Source organism: Heterocephalus glaber, unplaced genomic scaffold, assembly GCF_053883595.1.
Source record: "Heterocephalus glaber isolate CG9 unplaced genomic scaffold, H.glaber_assembly_v1.0 deba00000594, whole genome shotgun sequence".
Classification (NCBI taxonomy): domain Eukaryota; kingdom Metazoa; phylum Chordata; class Mammalia; order Rodentia; family Bathyergidae; genus Heterocephalus; species Heterocephalus glaber.
Genome location: NW_028258151.1, coordinates 13,656,553 through 13,679,123, shown reverse-complemented (window position 1 = coordinate 13,679,123; position 22,571 = coordinate 13,656,553). Strand labels below are relative to the sequence as shown.

The window sequence follows — 22,571 nt, the reverse complement described above, 5'->3', positions numbered from 1 at the left end:
GCTCCGCGGCGCAGCGCATGGAACCCGGCGGGGACCACCGGAGCCGGAGCGGCGGCGGCAGGGGCGGCCCCGGGCCAGCAGTGGCCTCGGCACGGGGCCGACGGCTGCCGCCCACCGTGCCGCGAGGCGGCGCGGAGCCCGAGGAAGACGACGGCGGTAAGAGCGGGTCCGGCGGGCGGGGGGCCGCGTGGGGGAGGGGAGGGCTGCGGCTCCGGGCCCCTCTCCGCCGCCGAACAAAGCGGGGGACGCGGGCAGGGCGGCCAGGGCGCCACCTGGCGGGCGCGGATCGCGGCTGCAGGGCCGGTGGGGGAGCCCCCCGCCCAGCTCCCGGGGTTGGCCGGTCCGCGGGCCTCGGGCGGGTCCCCTCCCCTTGAAGGGGCCCCGCGGGGCCCAGTTTTGGGGGCCCGGGCCGGAGGGGCCCCACAGGGCCAACCCAGCGGTCTCCACCCCCGCCCCTTTCTCTTTCAGACGCCCAGGTGGTCTTTCTTATCCAGCTGTCTCCTAAAGGCCGCCCACATCCTGTGTGCCCTCGGGCGCTTTTCCCCAGTGGCCGAGCTCCGGACCCCACAGCTTTGTGTCACCCGGCCCCTTTCGTCCTTTGGCCTTGGCAGAGCCGGGAACTCTTCCCCCGCGTTCTCCCTCCGGGAGCGAGTGGCTTGCGCCCCGGGCCTCCACCGCTTCCCCCACCGCGGGCAGGTTTTAAATGAGGGCTGGCTTCGCCCACAAAGACAACCCCTTCCTGCCCGTGCAGGGTCTGTCCTTTTCAAAATTTATTTTGGCCCCAATTTGTCATCTGTAGCGGGACCAGCCAGCCCTTGTTGGCTCTCAAAGGAGAACGTTTCTTCCTTCCCCTGCGGCAGGGTCAACGCCTTAAGACCCATGAAGATTGGGTCTAGGCTTGGGAGACTGCCCCAGTCTCTAAGCTCCCCTCCCAGAAACTCCCCATCCCCTTTTGTTTTTAAAGAATCTCAGCTCCTCCTCTTTTTTTTGGCTCTTAAAGGGCTAGTGTGCCTTAGATTAGCCTAGCTCCAGCGCTGGAAGGATGCTTGGAGACCAGCTAGCTAGCTATCCAGTGCCCTCATACACAAAGCCACTGTGGCCCAGAGAGCAGAGTGACCTGCGAAAGGTCGCAGAGCAAGTTTCCAGTGAAGCTAGGACTCTAATCGTGTTTTTTTCTATGGATTTGCTTTTAAAAATGAAAACTGAAACAAAAAAAATCCTCTACAATGTGATAGGAGCCCTCTCTGGTCCTGCCTTTTGTTTAACTGACCTGGGGTTCTCCACTAGCAAAATGAACAGAAAGAAGCTACTCATTCACTCTGGCCGGAAGAGCATTTTCTAAATAAAAGGATCAGGACTGAAGGAAGGGTTTGGGACTGCTCTGGATGTCCCTTTGACAAAAGGAGTGTCCCTAGGTTTTCAGGGCCCCTCCAGTACACGCCCTTCTGATTGCTGGGCAGTGGCTGGCCCCTTGTCAGAACAAAAAAATAAATCCCCAGAAAGACTTAATGGGCTTCAGTGGGTGGTGGCCACTCCCTGCCGCAGTTATCTTCAGTGGCCACTCTGGTGGCCCTCTTGCCATCCCTTCTCACGGTCACTGGCTCTCCCAGACTCTGGGGAATCCAAGTCTCAGAAACTCCTTTTCTTGGAGGTGTTGACAGCTTTGTCCTGGGGATCCCTGTGTTTGAGGAACTGGCTGCATAGTTCTTCCCTGAAATGGGATGCTCAGGAGGCTGTATTGGAGGCATTACTGGGAAAAGGGAGATGACCTTTGGGTGGGGCCCTCCTGGCAGAATGCAGACAGTTGCCCCCTTTGTTCCTCTCGCCCCACTGCCTGCTCTGAACCAGCTGTAACCGCCCCAGCCCACTGCTCTCCTGGCTTTATCCTTACAGCTTGTCCAGAAAGGGCACCTTACAGAGCTGGCTGCCTCCTTGGCTCTCATCTTATTTTTTAAAAGTCACAGTCTGCACAGTGCCCTGCATCCTTTTGTTCTTGATCCTGTTTGTAAAAGTGTTTTTACTCCCTGCTTCTCCTACATCCCTTTTATTACTGTTGCCATCCCTTCCCTGCCCTGAACACCCCCTCCCCCACCTCCCTTTCTTAGCCTTCCAAGTCAAAGCCCTGGGGTTTTTTTTGCCTGGAAATCAGAGATTGAAAAGCTGTCTCCCTTTCCCCTTCTTCAGGACAAGATCTTCAGCTGGAAGGGGGTGCCTTGGGGTCCTGGGGGAATACCCCCCTGCCCTCCAGGGCCAGGGGACCAGCATCTTCAGGCAGGAAATACACAGACCATTGTGAGGCCCGGGCCTCCAGGCCTGGAAAGAGCCGAATCCCTGGCCGTGACCACCGTCGATACTACCATGACCACTGGCGGCTGGAGTACTTGATGGACTTCAACCCTGCCCGGCATGGCATGGTGTGCATGGTGTGTGGCAGCTCCCTGGCCACCCTCAAGCTCAGCACCATCAAGCGGCACATCCGCCAGAAGCACCCCTACTCCCTGCATTGGAGTCCCCGGGAGAAAGAAGTCATCAGCAACAGCTGGGATGCCCACCTGGGGCTGGGGGCCTGTGGCGAGGCCGAGGGCCTGGGGGTCCAGGGGCCTGAGGAGGAGGAGGAGGAGGAAGAGGAAGAGGAAGGGGCCAGCCTCCCAGCTTGCCCACCCAAGGGCCCAGGTAATGCAGGATGTGAAGCAAGGGCCTGGATGTGATGAGGCCAAAGTAGGCAGCTCCTCTGCCTGCTATCTTATTTTCTGCAGCAAGTTAATGGTCCTCTGGGTGGGGTCTGTTTATTGCCCTTATTGCCCTATAGTGTGTGGGAGAGGAAGATGGGGGAATCTCCAGTGTCCCTGACATCTTTGACAGTCTCTAATTTTACAGGGATAGAAGAGACTAGAGTTTGGGGATCAGATGGGAAGGGCTGGGGTCAGTGGGAGAACAGGAAGGTGCTGCCCGTGAAGCCCAGGGAAAGGGCCAGAATCTGGATTGGGGAGGTTGGGTGGAGTTTAGAGCAGGTGTGCAAGAGGATTAGGGATGTGGGGGTAAGATTATGAAGGGAGAGGAAGAGAAGGGCAAAGGTTAGGTGTGGGACCTGAGTTGGAGCCAGTGAATGAGAGGCTGTGGGGGCTCCCCACAGGGCCAGCCTCTCAGGTGCTTCCCTCCAACCCTTTCAGGCAAAACCTCAGCTGGTGGGGGCTGCCGGCGTCAGCGGCGGCGAGGGGGCCCAGTGGGATCCCGGCGCCAGCGACACTCAGCCTCCCGGAGGGCCAGGGGCAGCAGGGGCCTGGGGGCCCGGCGCCTGGAGAGGAGGCTGAAGGAGTCCCTGCAGACCTGGTTCCGGGCTGAGTGTCTCATGGACTATGACCCGCGGGGGAACCGGCTGGTGTGCATGGCTTGTGGCCGCGCACTGCCCAGCCTGCACCTGGACGACATCCGTGCCCACGTGCTGGAGGTGCACCCCAGCTCCTTGGGGCTCAGTAGCCCCCAGCGCAATGCCCTGCTGCAGGCCTGGGGTGGCGAGCCTGAGGCGCTGTCTGAGCTCACTTGGCCCCCAGCAGGTGCGAGGCTGTCCCAAGGCTGAGACTCCTTCACATTAGGACAGCAACCCCGGGTCTACGGCAAAAACTGGGAGGCAGGGACTTCTGACTAAAGGCTGAAGGCCTACCAATCCGTACCCTTAGACCTGAGGCCACCCTTACGCTCTAACGTGTACACATTCACTCTGGCTGAGGCCTCTAGCTTGGGGCTGGGGTGAGGAACAAGGATGGACCCCCCCCTCTACGTGGGTAAGGGCAATACAGCCAGCAGGCTGAGACCCTCTCCCTCACCCCTTCCCCAACAGACGATGACCTCGCCCCCCAGGACCTGACCAGAAAGAGCCGGGACTCGGCCCCCGCTGCTGGAGCCCCCTCCTCTGGGGATTTCAGCCCCCCAGACGTAAAGGAAGAGGCTGGCTGGGTCCCTGAGAGGCCCGGGCCCGCAGAGGAGGAGGAGCAAGAGGAGGGAGAGGGAGAGGGGATGCGGGCAGGGGGCCCAGGCCGTCCGTCCCGGGGCCGGGAGCGTTGGCGGCTGGAATACCTGCTGGAGCTGGACGGCGGCCGGCGCGGCCTGGTGTGCATGGTGTGCGGGGGTGCGCTGGCCTCGCTTGAGACAAGCGCAGTCGAGCGGCACGTGCGTCGGCGCCACCCGGGCACCTCGCGCCTCGGCGGGCCTTTACAGGAATGGAAAGAGAAGGGCGCACCCCTGCTGGCCCTGAGGCTGCCTGGCCCGGAGTCCCCTCGGGGCCCCACAGATTCCCGAGCCGCTGCGACCTCCGAGGCAGGGGAAGGGGTGGAGGCGTCGGAGCCGGAGGAGGCTTGGTGGGGTGAGCCGGTGGGGGGTTCGGCTGGGGGGGCACCCCGAAGATGAGGCGTGGGCCTGGCCCGCTCCGCCTGGTTCCAATGCAATCCTTTGTCCCCTACCCCAGGTGACGTCCTGCTGTCCACTGGAGCTCCGCTGGAGAGGTCCGCCGAGGAGGAGGACGACGAAGAGGACGGCCAGGAGCCGGCGGGTCTGGCCTTCCCTCCCCTGCCGCCTCCGCCGCCGCCCCCGCCGCCCCGCAGCCGGGAGCAGCGGCGGAACTACCAGCCGCGCTGGCGGGGCGAGTACCTGATGGACTACGATGGCAGCCGGCGCGGCCTCGTGTGCATGGTGTGCGGAGGCGCGCTGGCCACGCTCAAGGTGAGCACCATCAAGCGGCACATCCTGCAGGTGCACCCTTTCTCCATGGACTTCACGCCCGAGGAGCGCCAGACCATCCTGGAGGCCTACGAAGAGGCGGCGCTGCGCTGCTATGGCCACGAGGGCTTCGGCTCGCCCGCCCCGGCGCCGCGCGACGGCGGCGCGGACCTCAAGCCGGGCGCCGTGTGCCGGGCGTAGCCTACTCTTGCGCCGGGCCGGGCGGGGTCTTGTGGGGCGGGGCGCAGCGCTCTTGTACTGGTGCTTCCTAGGCTCCCCTCCCCCGCCGCTGCCGCGCCCCCCGCTGGCCGGGCTGGGCGGATCTTGGGGACTGGGGCTCTAGCTACTTAGGTGTCCGAGCTGGGAGGTGCTCTGCGGGAGGCGCCTTCGGCTGTGGAACCTCGGCGCTCCCCTCGCAGGGCCCCACGGTTTCCGATCAGCCCGAACCCCGAGCGGCCTCCCAACTGCTAGCACTGAGCGCTTCCAGCCCCGGCCGCGCCCTCAGGCGCTCCTCTGCCAGGACGGGATGGGGGCGCCGTCTGTCAGTATTAGGGCCGAAGAAGGGGACGCGAGGAGGGCAGGAAGGACGTGCCGGCTCCTCGCCCTGGCCGGGGGCCCAGGTCTCCGTGGCCTTCCTCGCCAGCAGGCGCGGCTCCTGGCTCTGGGCTGCTGGTTGCCCTGCCCTTACTGGTATTCTCGGCCTCTTGGAGGCCCCGGCCGCGCACTGGGGCCCAAGGCAGGAGGCGGGGCGCCGGGCTCAGGGGCGGGGCCTGGGCCGGGCCAACTGCGCCTGCCCCTGGCGGCTCCGCCCTCCTCGGGTTGCTGCCCCGCCCGCCCGGGGACAGTGCAAAAGGATTAGCACTTTTTACCTAGGCTCTTCTACCCCGGGGGACTCTGTTTACTCTTAAACTGAATTTTGGCGTTCTTGGCCCAGTGCCAGGTCCGTCCGAGTCCGGGGCACAGGCGGTCCCGGCGGTTGGCCTTCCCTCTACCCCTTTGTCCTCGGTGGACATGCCACCCGTTCTCAGCTCCAGGGGCCTGGGGCCGGGCCTCGGCCTCCCTTTCTCTTCTCTGCGGCCGCGCCGGGCACTGCGGGGCGGGGAAAGGGCCCCGCGACCTCCCAGGCAGGTCCGAGAGGCATGTGTAGATTCATTCTCCCGTGGAGAAAAGGCGGCCCCGAGATCAGGCCCTTTTTTGCTCTTTGTATTTTATTTTGAAACTATTTAATGCTTTTATATGAAGGGGGAGGGGCGGGAGAAAGCTGACCCATTCACCCTTAACGTGCAAATGTCTTATTTATTATGCGTGTATCAGAGATAAGCTGTGAGGGGATGGAGGAAGGACCTAAGTGGAGGAGGTGCGAGGGAGAAGCAGAGATGGGAGGACACTAAACGTCCCAGACTCTGGCTGCCTCGCCCCTCTGGGCCCAAGAGTTGGGAAGCCATTATGGGGACAGCGCCCTGTTTTAAACGTTAGGGTGGGGAGGCCAGGGGCTGGACTCCGGCGGGGAGCGGCCCTCCTGGCTACTGGGACCAGGGACTGCCTGGGTACTTGAGAAAACAAGGCAAAGGAGTCCTTTGTCTTACCCCTCCAGGCCAGAGCCCACGGTTCAAGTGCCTCAGGCCCAGTCCCCTTGACTTCCAGATTGAGAATTGCATTTTATATCACAGGTTTTATAGCATTTTTATATAATTCAAGATTGTGACAATTGGATGGGACCCTGGAGATCACTATAACCGCCCCTCCCCTTTCAAGGAAAGGGAGAATTCCAAAGCCCAGAAACCGAAATTACCACACAGCCAGGTAGGAATAGTACAAGAGCTAGAATTAAAAAAATCTTTTAACTCCCAGTTCAGCGTTCTTTGCACTATACCACACTGCCTCCCAATCTCTGATGTTATTAAAATTTCTTCACCCATTAGGCCCACCAAAGGGTGCCATGTGTTGGGCACTGCAGGCACCACTGCGCTCTTCCGACTCCGAAGGTGGCAAAGAAGTGCTGACCTCTGTGGGACAGCTCTCGCCACTGTAGGCCTCAGCAGAGGTAGGCCAGCAGCCCCTGGCCAAAGTCTCCCCAGCAGGACAAGCCTATGGCCTAGTGGCAATCAGGAACCCAGGAATTGGTTGAAAAGTGAATTCTGAGTGAGGCTGGAGTTCCTGGGTTTTTGACAGTATTAGAAATTCAGAACAGACTTAAGGATGGCACCAGGCTGGGGGCTCTGCCATTCTTTTATTACTTTCCTTCATGCATACTGCTTTCACACCTAGAATGAGTACTTTTTTTTCTACATTATTGGTTCAAAACCAAGCAAATTGGGCCAACTGATTCTAATGATCCAAGCCCATTGCTGAAGTGAGCACCTGCCCTTAATAGGGAGGCCTGAGGCCCAGTGGATGTCTGGTCTTCACTGAGACAGCCCCAAGCACTACAGTGGCTTTCAAAGTGCAGCCTCTGGGATGGTAAAATATTAGGAACTTGGTAGAGGTGTGAATTCTTGGGCCACCCTGAGTTTACTGAAAGCAAACTGGGTGGGGAGCCACCAATGCATTTTGACAGGCCGTCCAGTGGCCCGGGGCAGCTTTGGCCATGGCCTCAGGTGCAGTGATCCCTTGTGACTGTAGCCTCACATTAGGGGGCAGGGTGTTAGTTGGTCCTATCTCTATGTATGCCTCATCTTGGGATTTTGATATGAACAGGAAGTTTTGATAAAAACATGAAGTTTCATGTTTTTTTTATTTTTTTTTGGTTAATGGTTTGCTTGCTATTATGGCCAATATGTAAATGGTTACTCTGAACACATATTTATATACCTACCATGTTACTTAGTGACACTATCCCAACATTTGTATGTGTATTTGTGAAGTTGTTTGCATCAGTCATTTAAAATTTTTTTCAACCTAAATTTTCTAAGAGTTGAATAAATTTTTAAAATGCAGCTCGAGTCACAGCAGCCTTAGTTTTCGGGGCAAGAGCAGCAAGGAGTTACTGAAGCAAAAATCTATGTGGTGACTGACTCAATTTTAGTGCTTTGTGGCTGCCTGTGGTTTATACAATGCTTCATGTTGCAATCCAGGAACCCTCCCAAGCTGGTGTGAGGCTGAACCAGACCCCTCTGGCCCCTCTATCCTTGTCATCTATTTCTCCTGAGCTCACCTCTTAGAGGTCCTCTGTTTTCTTTCAGAAACCAGATTGCACAACTGTGCTCTATACTATGGAAATCCTGCAATCTTGGGAATCCATATTATTTTTTAAAGCCTCCAAAGTGAAGTGAGGATGGAGGGAGCAGAATCCTTGTTCAAGTCTTTACCCAAACTGTATAAAGAATAAAGTTAGGAGAATGACACCACAGTCATTGTGTTCTTTATTTTAAATTAACCACATCAATTTGCAGCTTTACAGGAACCAAGATTCAAGCTCCTTGGGTGCTACTGTATTTTTATGTTGCACTCACAGACACACACACACGATTTCATCAGTAATTTGTCTATAGGTTTTTCTTAAAAAAAAAAAAAGATTCCTGTGTGGAATAAAGATCTCTCCAATTATCTTAACACAGCAGCAACAAAAGGAAAGAGCCAGGTATGGCAGCTTCCAGTACACAAAGATCCTTTGGAGGGGGACCACCAGTGCACTGACTTCTGGGAGGGCAAAGGATAGCAATGGAGAGTGACTTTCCTACTACCACAGAAAATCAATTAAAAAATTCAAAAGGAAATGAGGCTGAGAAAATGGAGTAAGGCAAGGGTACCTTTTACTCATTTAAATTCCTAAGTAATTTTTCCAAAGAGTAGAAAGAAAATTCCTTCCACCACTTTCTGAAGAGTTGCAGTACTCTGGGACCATCAAGTATTGTAGCCTTTACTTTAGAAGTCCCAGCTCACAATCCCTTCTGAATGGCCAGGATTATGAGCTACATACAACCTGAGAACTCCTTTGACTACTTCTGAGTTGACTGAATTCCATGTGGAAGGGCAAGAAGAAATAGTCCCAGTCCCATTCCACACAGCATCAATATGAGTTCCTCTGTTGTCTTTCAATTGTATAAAGTCCATCAACACAATTTGGCCCTGCCTGGTCACCCTCACTAAAACTGCCTGGAAAATACTCTCCAAAGGAGCACCCTGGGCCACAACAGAGGTGCTGAGCCATTTTATGAAAATGGAAAGAATCCTCACAATAACACATACCCATAAGGTAGCTTCAAAGCAGTTACAACTCCACATGGACCACAAATGCACATGATCTTCTCTCAAGCCAGTCTGGCTTTGGTCCTTAGGCTAAACTGACGAGAAATAAATGCTAAAGATGCAGCATGTGAAAAGGAAGTGGTAAGGAAAAGATAAGAAGGCTTTTTGTGTTTCAGTAAGTTCATCTCGAGAATGTTCCCCCCCCACAGGCTGAGTATTACAATAACTGGGGAGCACACATGCAGATTATTTTTTCTCTAACAAGTTTACAGCAGTGTACAGCAGTTACAGACATTTATTTCATAATAAGGAAAGTATAACCATATTTATTAAACTCAAGGTGAGGTGGGCAAGGAAGAAAGGGGGAAGCACATTCGAAAACATGTTCTCCAATGAATGCTCAGAATTGGCATCCAAGAGAAATGAATGACAGGGATACCTCCCGCCCAGCCAGTGGAGCCTTTCCCTCCCCAGAGATGAGCAGCAGGGTCAAGGCAGCCCAGGCTGTGCTCCTGCCCCTGCCACTGCCGACTCCCTCCCTTCACCTATCCCAGGTTCTCTTTCCACTCTAACTTCTCAGATAGCATTGTGGGAATCAGGAATTACCATTACCACTTATAAGTTATTCAGAGTTGGAAGTTATCATTATAAGAGGAGGAATATTAGGAGTAGCTGCTCACAGTATGAGGCAGGAAGATGGGATTGGAGGGCCTCCAAAAACCCATCGGAAGGAATCCCACTCCTGACCTCAAACAGTTTCTTCATAAGTTAATTAATTATTTCTTAACTTAAAAATAAGGGTGAAACTACAATGGATGCTGTGTAAGACTAGTCCTTGAAAACTGGATAGAAGGACCTGAGAAATATATTCTAGCATTAATTTTCTCACCTTTGATTTCTCCCCTTTCATGCTACAGGTAAAAGCTCTATCACCATTAAGGTATGATTTAGTCTACTAATTTGATTCATTCTTTATTCTTTTGGGCTCTAAGATATCATTTCTTTTTCCAATCCAACATTTCTTGTGCTTGATACTGAGGGTAAAGAGAAAGGAGGGAAGAAAACACCAAATTAAAAAAAAGCTTGGAATGCAGGCTCAAGCTGACACTGAGCATGTTCCTTCACGGTACAAGTAATGACGTTGTAGCTATTAAACGGTGTTTTAGTAACTGTTGAATTTCTGGTTTCCATGGGCTTATTCGGCCTTTTTTTTGGCGATTCCAGGGAGTTTTGCTTGGATTCTACGAGAAAAAAGAAACAAGGTAAAAACATAAACATTTGTTCTAGGTTTCTATTTTCTTTTTTCTTTTTTTAGGTTTCTATTTTCACAGTGATGCTAGGAGACAGTCTGGACTTACTGCAGCAATGTGCAAAACACAGGGATGGGTGAAGAGAGGCAGGGGCTATGAGCTGTTCTGGTATCTGCCTGGCATGAACCTGAGAGGTGCACAAAGATCCATCTCACTCGCCTCTCTGCTGTGCCTGCTCCTTGTTCACTGCCAGGAACCCTGAGGTCCTTCAGAGGGGGCTCCAGAAAAGAATGGACCCAGGTATGATGACTGCTGACTATGCACTACACACCAGGAGTGTGAAAGCCCCTTTCTTTGGCTCTGTGCGGCACAGAAAAAGGGACTGCAGATCACCTACCTACTAATGCCAAAAACTAACTAGAAGTCAGGGTGATGGAGGCATGGAGGAACCAGTAGTCCTGGTTCTCAGGACTAAGGATCTGGTTACAGTTCCCAGCCTCTGTCACAGGACAGCAAAGCTGTCCTTATATCTGTCAAAGAGGTCATCCAAACTCCACAAATGTCACATCTCCCAGCAGACATTCTAAGTCAGATAATATTGGCAATCAAGGTATTAGGTCTAAAACTGAGCTACAATCATCTTTCCCAATTGAGTAAGGAAGGATAAATAGTAACCAGATACATATTTGTGCTCATTTAAAAGCAAAAAATCAGGTGAAGATTGTGGCATTAAGCTAGACTTTCCTGGATATATTATATTCACTTTCCTTTTCTTTTTTTTCCTTTTTCAGTGCTGAGGATAGAAGCCGGGGAATCACACATGCTAGGCAAGTGCTCTAACACCAAGCTATTCCCAACCTATTCAGTTTCTTCCTGATAAACCTGGAAAAAGCACTAAAATCTGGGGTGTGAAAGGGACTCAAGCAGCACAAAGGGGATTTAACAGTTTGTGGTACTTTGTTTCTTAAAGATTAGCTGAAGAGGGAGCTGGGGATTTAGATCAGTGGTTCGGGCGCCTGCCGCACAAGCTCAAGGTCCCGAGTTTGATCCCTGGTACCCAACCCCCCCCAAAAAAAACAGCTGTAGAAAACAAGGAAAAATGTTAATATTTTAATTCAAAGTGTTGGGTTCATATTATTTGTTATAAATAATTCAAAAAGAAAGACCCTCCTTGATACAGTGAGTCATAAAGATGCTTATTAATACTTTATTACTTGGTTTAAGTATCCATTGGTTACAAAGGGAAAACAGACGGATACGTAGTCTTAGGAAAGACTTAGCTTTAAGGCTGTTATTTATTTACTGAGAGAGGGAAAAGTTGGGCTTTACATGGATATATATGTGAAGGGGGGGAAATGAGAGGGGCAGACAACTAAGAACATTTAAAAGTTAAAAGTGTCCTAATTCCACTGGTCCATTTTAATCTAAGGTACAGAGGATTTTTTTTTTTGCTATTGGGGATCGAACTCCGGTCCTTGTGCTTGTGCAGCAGCCGGTGAAACCACTGAGCTAAATCCCCCGCCCAGGTACAGAGGATTTAAAAAAAATAAGCAGCTAAAATAATTTTTAGTAAAATAAAAATATATTAACCAAAGTTTTGGGGATAAAAATTACTATCTTTGGCAACAGTATTTCATAGAGGGTACAAAAATAATCAGGGGAGTTGGGCATGGTGGCACATGCCTATAATCCCAGTACTAAATTTGAGCCCAACCTGAGCAACGAGAGGAGAGAGAGGGACAGACAGACAGACCAAGGAAAATAAGCACCTATCATAGTGAAATGTTCCTAAATGTACTTACTTTTCAACAATTGACTTGGTCTGATCTCGGGCTATGCCAACATAGTGATCAATCTGGGTCTTTTAAGGAAGGAAAGAAGACTCAGTTGGGGCAACACATAGTTTAACAATTTTCCTAAAGGCACTACATTTTTAGTTTAACCACTGAAAAATATTCTCAAAAATGAAAATAATGCCCAGTTTTTCAAAAACATTTTTAAAACTTCTAGGTTCAGATGTCAGATTATGCCATAATTTGTTGAGAAGTGAAAATCACTCATCTTTTACAGAGGTAAGGATAACTTGGTAGGTTATTTCCTTTGGAGACACTGGAATCTAAATTTTCCGAATACTAGAAATTGTGTCTTCTGTAGTCACAAATGTGTTAAGACTCCTGAGTAAGACTAATTTGTTTAATATCAAAGCCAAAAAATCTGCTGACAAATGGCTTAATCCAGAAAATAACTTCACAGCATCTAGCATCTCTGCACACATGTCACAGTACAAACATCCGTTCAAGCTAATTCCTGTAATAGCCTACAGTTTAAGTTTCTTTTCAGACACTCAGCTTTTATTCATTAAACATTAAAAAAATTCATTTTCTTTTGTATGAATGCAATTGTGATAAAAACTCAAAAGGCATACAAAGTACAAAAAGTAAGTCTTTCCTATGCATATATATTCTAGGTATATAGTTTCCCTTGCTGGAGGAAACCACTGTGATCAGCTTCTCATAAGCACTTGACTTAAAATGAACTGAAACTAGCCATACATCAACTAGCAGATTTGATTTGGAACATATGCCTACCTTGTACTTCTCATAGATAATTGGGACGCTGAAAACAAGCAGCTCAGCTGTAAGAATCATGGACAAGGCAAGTATGAATGTGAGTCAGTCAAAGTCTCAAGACTCAAAGTAACACACATGTGCTTCCTTATGAAATATATGGAGACAGATCTTCCTCAAAATAAGGAAGCCTGGCTAGAGCTCCCAAATAAGGACAGTTAGAAAAGAAAGCTAATTCATAGTACTCCAATAATAAACACACAAACAAACCTCTCCAAATACTCGGTTGCTTTTTTTTTTGTACCACAGATAACAATTTCCAAATTATGGGGCTTTCTATAAGATCCTTGTATTTAGGGCTGGGGATTTAGCTCAGTGGTTTTGCTGCCTGCTGCGCAAGCATAAGGACCCGAGTTCGATCCCTGGTACCAAAAAAAAAAAAAGAAAACATCCTTGCATTTAAACTAAATGTAGGCAACTCTCCTTCCTTTACTACCTGTTTGGAAATTTCTTTATAATTGGGACCATATAGTAGAACTGTGACCACAAACACAAGTTCCTCCAATACCTGCTTCATTCTCTGTGGATTTTTTTTTTTTTGGTACCGGTGATCGAACTCAGGACCTTGCGCTTTCAAGGCAGGCACCGGAACCACTGAGCTAAATCCCCAGCCCCATTCTCTGTGGATATTAAAAGCTGGACCGTGAGGATTAAGTGGAGCCATGCTGGGCATCCTCTTTACAGTCCTACAAATCACTTCAAGGAGCATAGAGACACTTTCCATGCCACCTTACCAAGAATCAGAAGGGTGATTCCATTGAAAACGGCACCAACATAGGTCATCAGCCACATGAACACAGCCAGCTGTGAAAGCCAAGATCAGAAGGTTAAGCAGGAATAACCACACGGCAAAATTCAAGCTAACTGATATCATTCTCCTCTAGCTAAATCTGCATAAGGCAGTAATGTAGACATAATTTCAAAATGAAGGTTCCCCTACCTGCACTATATATTTGAGGGTGTGTGAGAGAATTCTTAGGTTCCCAGGTGGACTGTAACTGCACTGCTGCTTACTGTTATCACTGTTCTGATGTTTGCTCTCTGGTAGGAGATGGCAGCTTTCTCTACTGACTCCTACACCTCCATTTTTACAGGTTGATGGAGATAAACATATGTTCATTTTTGTCTGATAAAATTTTATGCACTGTTTTCTCTCTGAATTAATCCCTGGCTTTTCTAAGTCTCACTATCAAAAGCTGCAGAAAAAACTAACCTTCAAGGAGTCAACCAGATCTTCCACCAGAAAGAGACGAATGATGAGCTTCAGGGCCCTGTTGACGTGCACCATTGCAGCATTCACATAATTATGGAATGCTTCTGAGGACAGGGTAATGTCCAAGTCCAAGTAGGCTCTTCCAGGGAAAGAAACAATAGTCACATGTCAGTATAGCAGCTCTTCAATGTGAAAATAGTCCTCAGGGTGCATTTTAGAAATCTGTATGGGCATTTTTTGCCGTCGTGGAGTTAGAACAATACTGTCATTTATTTTTTATTTTTTTAATGTAAATTGAAACTTTAGTAAGATCTTGCTGAAATTAGTTTAATAGTTGCAGGATTCTAAAATATTTGCTAGATACAACAATGACAAAAATATATAATATATAATATAATAAAAATTACAAATAGAAACCTGGCTAAGTGTAGAACTTGAAACAAAGAGATTCTATAAAATCACTGTACAGTTAAGGCAGCAAACAATCTAAGGAATTCTGAGTCTATTTTCAAAAGCAAAAACATTCCTTATAGAAAAACAAGTTATAGATATTTGAACACTATTAGAAAAGAGTTCTCTATTCTGCCCTATGTTTCATTTACAAGTTTATGTAATCTCATGGAAGAAATGAAAAATATTGCAAACAAAATGCTTTAAAACCATAGCAATCAGAAAAATTTATATCATTGGTGTTAATTCTAAAAATAATCTATCACATAGTAAAAATAATCCTGTCAAACAGGAATATTTTCCAGACTCAGCTATGCACAAATCTCAGGCACAATGTTACCAGATTCTACAGAGCAGCAGACAACAAATGAACACATGCTTATGAAGAAAGTTAATCTACACTGGATCACCTTATTTCATGGGAAATTTTAAACTATTTTCTATTTTCCCCCACAAAATCAGACAAACGTTAGACTGACCACTACAAAATTCTGGTTCAGTGAAATCTGAAGTAATGAGGTTTAACAATACCTTTTAAGTGATGATTCTATGTTCAACAACACACACAGTATCAGGATTACCACTTTCTAATCCTGCCTATAAAACAACCACAACCCCAACATACCAAATGTGGCACATACAAATTCACTTTGAAGGACTTGCAGCTTTCAATACAAATGTAGTAAGTCTACTCAGTTCACCATTCTCTAACTAAAATAACTTTAAAAAAATGACCAGAATTCTCAAAATGTTGAGCTCTTCCTAGAAACTGACCTTTGTTGTGAAGAGATTACAAAATAGAAACTTAGACCACACATCTATATCATTCATTTCATTTTTCAGGATCAACCTTAAACGCAATGTTTTTAAATTTTCTTTTTAGAATGAAAATATCAGTAGCATTTATTACTAAACTAGACAGTAAGATCTGAGTTTCCAAGTGTGGACCCTCTGAATTGTCAACTGTCACTCTCAATAAGACTGGGAGTAACGTAGGAGCTTCTCTTTATGGAATGCCTTGTAACAGTAGTTGTTATTATGAAATGCCTAGGATACCTCAAAGATCCACACCACATATACCTTCAATTTCCCAGAAACTCTAGTTGGAAATGGGTGGGATTACACCAACTTAAAGTGGAAATACTAACCCTCTCATAACTGTTGGAAGTGTGCTTCATATTAATGTCTCTTTTGCTTGCTCCATAGTGGGAAAATGGAAACTTTTCCTTTCACTAATAGCTATAGTTCCAAAATTGGTAAAGAAAAATGCTGGAAACTATTGTTCAAAGATAATTAAAATAAGATGAGGAGGGGATCCAAAGGTTTATAGAAACTAGAAACAACTGAAAGAGGATACTAGGAGAACAGTAGGTACAGTGGCCAAAATAGAACCTGGCCATTAGAGTACTTCTGAGCCTCATCTTTATGTCCACAGGCTCTTACTACAACTTAAACCACACCTGGATGAATCCTAATTCTTTAAAACGTTTCCCTGCAAATATGACTTATTGTAATGTCTTTAAAAACTGGCATAATTCTGCCGAAATACTGTCATTTAATGAGCAGAGGCAAAAATGCCCCAAGGGCTTGGTGGACATGCTTGTAATCCTACCACTCAAAAGGCTGAGGGAGGAAGATCACAAGTTTGAGCCCAGACTGAGCAATTTAACAACTAAGCAAGACTCTGTCTCAAAAAAATGTAAAGGGCTGGGGATGTAGCTCGGAACACCCCAGGTTCGATCCCCAGTATCTTAAAAAGAAAAGCCAGATGCCTGCAAAGTATGACAGTCACTCACAAAGAAAGAATTGTCCTATATTATGCATCATTGGATAAAGCCATATTTTGTTTATGCTAAAACGCCACTAAATTTTTATTTATTTATCATTTTGGAAAATCACATCTGTATTGCTGATAATTTGGGTAGTTGCAAGTATCTACTTCCTTATGCTTTTCTGGTGTAGTCCTTTCAAAGCAATTAAATACTGACTGAAATACCTATTACTCTGTTGTAAGTGACTTTCTATGTTATCACATCTCTATAATAATTGATCTATATATTTTGAAATTATGTTTGTAGATATCATCTACACATTTTACTTCAGAATGATAAAGGAGGCTTTGAAAATATGTCAAGTAAACAAAAAGAAGAACAAAGATAATGAATTCGATAGGGGTGAGAACTACAGAATACAGGAAGATTTGAGTTCTGATCCCAGAGGCACTATAGAATGAGATATAACCACGGCTAATTTACTCAGTATTTACAGAGTGCCCACAGTACACGAGTCATCCTGCAAGAAGAGATGCGGACAGGGAAGGTAAGGCTATTTTCACATCACAGAACCCAGAGTCTCAAGGGAAAAATGGCAAAGTAATAGGCATGTTTTTCCTTTGTATTTAATTTTTTTTTTTGGTACTGGGGATCGAACTCAGGACCTTGTGCTTGCAATGCAGGCGGTGGAAGCACTGAGCTAAATCCCTGGCTCTCCTTTGTATTTAATGAGAAAATATTTAATATCAAATACAAAAGTTTTTAAAACTAGGTATTTTAATTTTTTAAAATAAATTTTTTGTCCCATCCCCCATAGGTATTATAATTAATACAGCTTAACAAAACACATTTTAGGAATCCACAAATGTCATGCAAAAAGGGGGGAATGCATTAAGACATCTGAGCTTCTAAAACAGTACACTTTATTTCACTCATTCATTCTATAACTACTGATTCATTAAAACTAATTTTCAATACCACATATAATTTAAGTTATTCCTTCTGTTTTCACTTTAAGAAAGTTCAAGCAGCAGCAGGGCAGCCAGAGACTATTCTTGTGATAGTACTGACAAGATTACAGCAAGGTCTCCTTCTTTATGAGAATATGACTTTTTTGATTTTTTGGTACTGGGGATTGAACTCAGGTCCTTGTGCTTGTGCAGCAGGCGGCGAAACCACTGAGCTAAATCCCCGGCCCCCCTATAACTCTTTTGAGTTTTAGTCAGGTCCAATTTTTAGACCTGATCAGCCTCATCAAACCCCTCCACTCAAATGTGCAATGTCGCTTGTAATACTTCAACTCACTTGAATGGATGGCCTTCTTCTGACTTCTGCACAGCTTGGATGACAGACTTATAGACTCTGAAGCTGATGGTGACAGAGAGAAGAGCCAGGATGAGGTAAGACACCACACTGATGACACTGAAGGCTGCCAGGGAAAGCAGCATGATCAGTGTGGTGCCAAAGACAAACCCAGTCTTCTTCACGTCTCGCCAGAAAATCAGATCGTGCACTGCCAGGAGAAACAGAACATAAGTCACAGAAGCCAGTATGCCTCTCTGGTTGTGTCTTACACCCATTGGAAGCATTCTGCTAGCACAGAGGTACAGGTGTCCACCCCATTTCAAGTTTTTTCCCAGCTACTTAAGTCTACTGGGGTGAAGCATCAGTGACCTTAAATGTTTTCAAAGGAAGGATGACAGAGCAAGGATGCAAGATCTTCCTAACTATTGACTAAATTAAACAAACAAGCTGGGTGCAGTGGTATGCGCCTATAGGATGGTCACTTGAGCTCAGGATTTCAAGGCCAGCCTGGGCAATACAGTGAAACTCAGTCTCAAAAGACTAACAAAGCCTATAAACTGGTTAGGTCAACACACATTTATTAAAACCAAAATTAATCAGAAATGTATAAATTGTGGTAAGGGCAAAGAAGGTGGTGATAAAAACAGACCAATCTCCGTTATTCCTAGGTACAAGGTAACAACAGTCATAGGGTTAATCTGGAGAGAACTCAGGAAGGATTATGAGTAGTGGACCATACAACCATCCACACTATACTTTTTTTTAACTTTAAGAGATCAGGTCGGGGCCGGGGATTTAGCCCAGTGGTTCTGCCACCACCTGCCTTGTAAGCGCAAGGTCCCTAGTTCAATCACTAGTACCAAAAAAAAAAAAAAAAAAAAAAAAGAGAGATCAGGTCTTACTAAGCTGCCCAGGCTAGGTCCATATTCTTGGGCTCAAGCAATCCTCCTGCTTCAGCCTCTTGAGTAGTTGGGACTGCAGGTGCACACCACCACGTCAGGTCAAACTTAAATACTTTTTTCCCCCTGTACTGGGAATCGTACTCAGGACCTTGCACTTGCTGGGTAGGTGTGGTGCCACTCAGCTATATCCCTGGCCCCAAACTTAAATACTTTCAGAATGATTTTTTTTTTTTTTTTTTTTGGGTACCGGGGATCGAACTCGTGTCCTTACACTTGTGAGGCAGGCAGCAGAACCACTGAGCTAAATGCCCAGCCCACTTAAATACTTTTAAAAGTGAGTATTTAGGGCCGGGGATTTAGCTCAGTGATTCTGCCACCTGCCTCGCAAGAGTACCCCCCCAAAAAAGTAAGTATTTAAAGGTGGTGGTGGTGGGGATTTAGCTCAGGAGCACTGTGCCTGCCTTGAAAGTGCAAGGTCCTGAGTTCGATCCCTGGTATAAATAAATAAATAAATAGATAGATAGATAGTGAGTGGGGGCACAATAATTATATCTAGAAATAGGTGTAAATGAAGATCATCCCAGGCAACCAGATCTTAGTTGGGCATGTCCAAGACACTTCAAAAACTAGACAGCAGCAGCTGGAAACTACCTCCAACCATTTGCATTTCAATCTGTGAAGCCTAACACTCAACACTAACAAGCCCCACAGTGACTTTCATCCCAGAGAATCTGCATACAAAAAAACCCAAGGCTTCTGGCTTTTAACCATCTCTTTTTATTCCTTACTTACATTTTGGGTTTCTCATGTAAGAGAAACCATGCAGTATTTAACTTTTTGTGTCTAACTTATTTCATTTAGAAGGAGATGGGAAGGGGGTTAGGGTAAAGGGATCAAAAAAAGATCAAGAGGCCAGGGATTTAGCTCAGTGGTCCTGCCACCTGCCTTGCAAGCACAAGGACCTGAGTTCGATCCCCGGTACCAAAAAAAAAAGATCAAGATATGATATATACATGTACCAACAAATTCCCAAAAAGAATGTTAACCACTGTATTGCGTGTACACACACACACACACACACACACACACACACACACACACACACACGGCCAGGGATTTAGCTTAGTGGCACCGCGTCTGCCTCGCAACAACAAGGTCCTGAGTTTGATACTTGTGTGTATGTGGGGGAGCAAGGCTTTTGGAGTTAGAGACAAGAGTTTGAGTCTTGCTAATTTTTTTTTTTTTGGTACCGGAGATAGAACTTGAGACCTTGCGCTTGGGAGGGAGGTGCCGGAACCACTGAGCTAAATCCCCAGCCCGAGTCTTGGATTAATCATATTGCTTTAAACTTTTTAAGATTCCAGATTCTCAACTGTAAAATAAAAACGGAAACTATTTCCTTGAGTTGTTTTCAAGGTAATTCTAAGAGAATACACGCAGTGAACACTCAGATTTTATCTATACTCAAAACACACCCTGAAAGTCCTCGATCTGGGATATTGAATCTGAGCCTGATTCAATAACACCCTGTTCTTTCCCATGTTTGGCTCTAATACTCTTCCCTCTGAGACCACTTCTTGGAAGCCTAATCTTGTCAAAACTTGAAGGTACTTAACTCAAAACCAAGAAAACACTAAAAATAAGCTGATTGTATACAAGAAATAATCACTAGTTCAGAGATTCTGGGTAGGGAATATGATTTACTAGGAGAAAGAAGAAACACAATTCCTGGAAGGAGTCTCAGGTAGTGGTGCCGCAGATGAGGGAGAAAAGTGGAGGCAACTCAGGCATGTGCAAATGAACCAGGACTGAATGAGAGCCAAACAGAATGCTGCTACTTTAGAGAGGGAGCACTGAGCGGGAGAATTCCTCCAGTCAGAGTTCATGTGGCTACAAGAAGAGTTTCAACACGGAATGCTAAGAGCAACGACAGCAAAACTTTTAGAGATGAGTGCCTGAACTGCAACCCAAAACCCACTTACTGCAAAGTGGTAACACTTTGTAATTAAACCTGAATACTTACTGTGTTTTAGCTTACAAAAAACAAAACAAAACAAAAACCCCTCATATATTAACATATTAACATCTTCTGTCTTTTTTTTTGTTTTTTGTTTTTGGTACCGGGGATCGAACTCGGGTCCTTGCGCTTGCGAGGTAGGCGACAGAACCACTGGGCTAAATCCCCAGCCCCTGCATCTTCTGTCTTAAAAGAAAACAACATGAGTAAGAAGGACACAACATCACTTCCATGGTACCCTGTCCCAAGTTATAACCTGAATCTATGGAGAAAATATCAGACAAAACCAGCTGAAGAAAGAGTCTACAAAGTAACTGATATTCTTCAAACCTATAATGGAAAAAAAATAAAGAGGAAGTAAAAGATAGGACAGCACCTAAATGCAAAGTATGGACCCACAACTGGACCCTAGAAAAGGGGATAAAAAATAGCCAGAGACATCACTGGGACAACTTAAAAACCTGAATGTCCATGAACTGATAAAAAGTACTACACTGATTTTTTTCTTTTTCAGTAGGGGAGATTGAACCCAGGGGCATCCTGTCACTGAGTCTCAAATTTACATTCTGCCTGCCTCAGCCTCCCGAGAAGCTGGTATTATACATATGCTCCACCTTGCCCAGATTGCATGAATGTTCAAATTCAGTAAGTGTACTATGGGTATGTGAAATAACAAAGTTCTTGTTTCAAGGAAACACATTCCAAAGTATTCCAGAGTGTTCAGAAAAAAAATGTATCTATACATAAAGGGAATGAGTAACAAAGCACATGTGGCCAAAAGTTAACAATTGGTGAGCTAGTAGTGTTAAGCCATGGACTTACGGGACTCTTCTGTACTATACTTCCAATTCTTTTGTAAATGTGAAAGATTTGAAAAAAAGAAAAAGCTTTGAGGATAAGCTTAGAAGATAAATCTCTTGATTTATCAGAGAAGAACAAGCAGATAAACAGCTAACAGGCAAATTAGAAATTTTTACCTCTGTGTAAGTTGGCAGATCACCAGATCCTCATTAACTTTGCTGCCATCTGCTGGCAAACGGTCGGAAGAACTCGTCAAACCTACTGTGCTAACAAATGGTAGCCAGTACTGCTCCCTAGAGGCGAGTGGAATATGCAATAGTACAGAAAGCCTGGGCTTTCAGCCTTAAACAGTGGAATTATGGTCTAGGCTAGAAAGGGGCTATCCGGACTGAAAGGGGTGTAACAGAAATAGAGCTTGGAAAAGATGGCCCAATACATGACACCTCGCAAGTCCTGGCTCAGGGTACCTCCTCAGAGACTGCCTATCCTCTCTAACATCCCACCCTTTCACCATTCTACTTCAGTATGCAGTTTTTTGTTTTTTGGTTTTTTTTTGTACCGGGGATCGAACTCAGGTCCTTGTGCTTGCGCAGCAGGCAGCGAAACCACTGAGCTAAATCCCCGGCCCAGTGCGCAGTTTTTTCTTCACAGCACCTACAACTTTAGTTGCAGAAAACTCTTGATATCTGTTACTACACTTCAGCATGGGGCCAGCTAATGACCCACAGACAGCATAACTGCAACTTCCATGTTTCTTGATAAGTCTACGGAACATAAATCTACCAGGTACAGAAGACTAAAGGGTTCTAAGTACAGAACAACATCTGATGGTGCACTTACAGGGAAACAAGCAGTATGAAAAGTGCCTGTATTAGTGAAAAAGAAAAATCACAAATCAGCAAAGTTTCAATCTTAGGAAACTAGAAAGAAGAAAAATGGGAGGATGGGAAAGATGGCTCCATGGCAGCATGCTTAGCATATACAAGTCCTTGTTTTCAACCCTCGGCACCACCACAAAATAAATTCAAACGTCAACAAATTTAAGCTGGGTATGGATTGCCAGGACTAATCCTGGGTATGGTAGAAAGTACATATTGTAGTATCTTGTTTTACAGATGAGGAATCCAAGGCAGAGAGGTTAAGTGTCTTGCCCCAAATGGAGAAAGAAGGAAATAGAAAATGGAAACACTGCCAGTTCAGAACCAGAGTCTATGTTCTGCTGTACGGTCTAAAGCAGGGGATAAAATGGGTCACTGAGTAGGCATTTGCAGCCAAGTGGAAGCCATAAAACTTTAAAGAGAGAGCTGGAATAATACTTAAAAATAAACATCTA

General features: G+C 46.6%; 2 protein-coding genes across 11 annotated transcripts in view; one reads left to right on the top strand and one right to left on the bottom strand.

Moving 5' to 3' along the window:
* Zfta (zinc finger translocation associated) lies at positions 1–22,133 on the top strand. 8 transcript variants are annotated; one of them, XR_015448911.1, is made up of 7 exons: positions 1–156; positions 2,185–2,673; positions 3,171–3,554; positions 3,839–4,360; positions 4,463–4,716; positions 10,217–10,451; positions 10,943–22,133. XR_015448911.1 is itself a non-coding variant. In XM_087205200.1 (7 exons), the coding sequence occupies exons 1-6, from the start codon at positions 18–20 to the stop codon at positions 6,714–6,716; spliced, it is 1,869 nt and encodes a 622-aa protein (XP_087061326.1). In that variant the 5' UTR covers positions 1–17; the 3' UTR covers positions 6,717–6,757; positions 7,896–8,062. The 8 variants fall into 8 exon arrangements, 6 of the variants coding, with proteins under 6 accessions (XP_087061326.1, XP_087061327.1, XP_087061324.1 ...); XM_087205200.1 differs by lacking the exons at positions 10,217–10,451; positions 10,943–22,133 and adding exons at positions 6,636–6,757; positions 7,896–8,062; XR_015448910.1 differs by lacking the exons at positions 10,217–10,451; positions 10,943–22,133 and adding an exon at positions 6,636–8,062 and having other exon boundaries at positions 4,463–6,516.
* Positions 8,053–22,571, bottom strand: part of Rtn3 (reticulon 3) — a 60,099-nt gene continuing 45,580 nt past the window's right edge. For 2 of the 3 annotated variants that reach the window (XM_004852568.4, XM_087205197.1), the window contains 6 exons: positions 17,519–17,726; positions 13,992–14,130; positions 13,513–13,582; positions 12,740–12,786; positions 11,954–12,012; positions 8,053–10,142 (listed from right to left, as the gene is read on the bottom strand). In XM_004852568.4, the coding sequence (XP_004852625.1) occupies positions 10,097–10,142; positions 11,954–12,012; positions 12,740–12,786; positions 13,513–13,582; positions 13,992–14,130; positions 17,519–17,726 (569 nt within the window). In that variant the 3' untranslated portion in view covers positions 8,053–10,096. The remainder of the gene's footprint in view (positions 10,143–11,953; positions 12,013–12,739; positions 12,787–13,512; positions 13,583–13,991; positions 14,131–17,518; positions 17,727–22,571) is intronic. The other variant, XM_021264702.2, reaches the window with a different exon arrangement.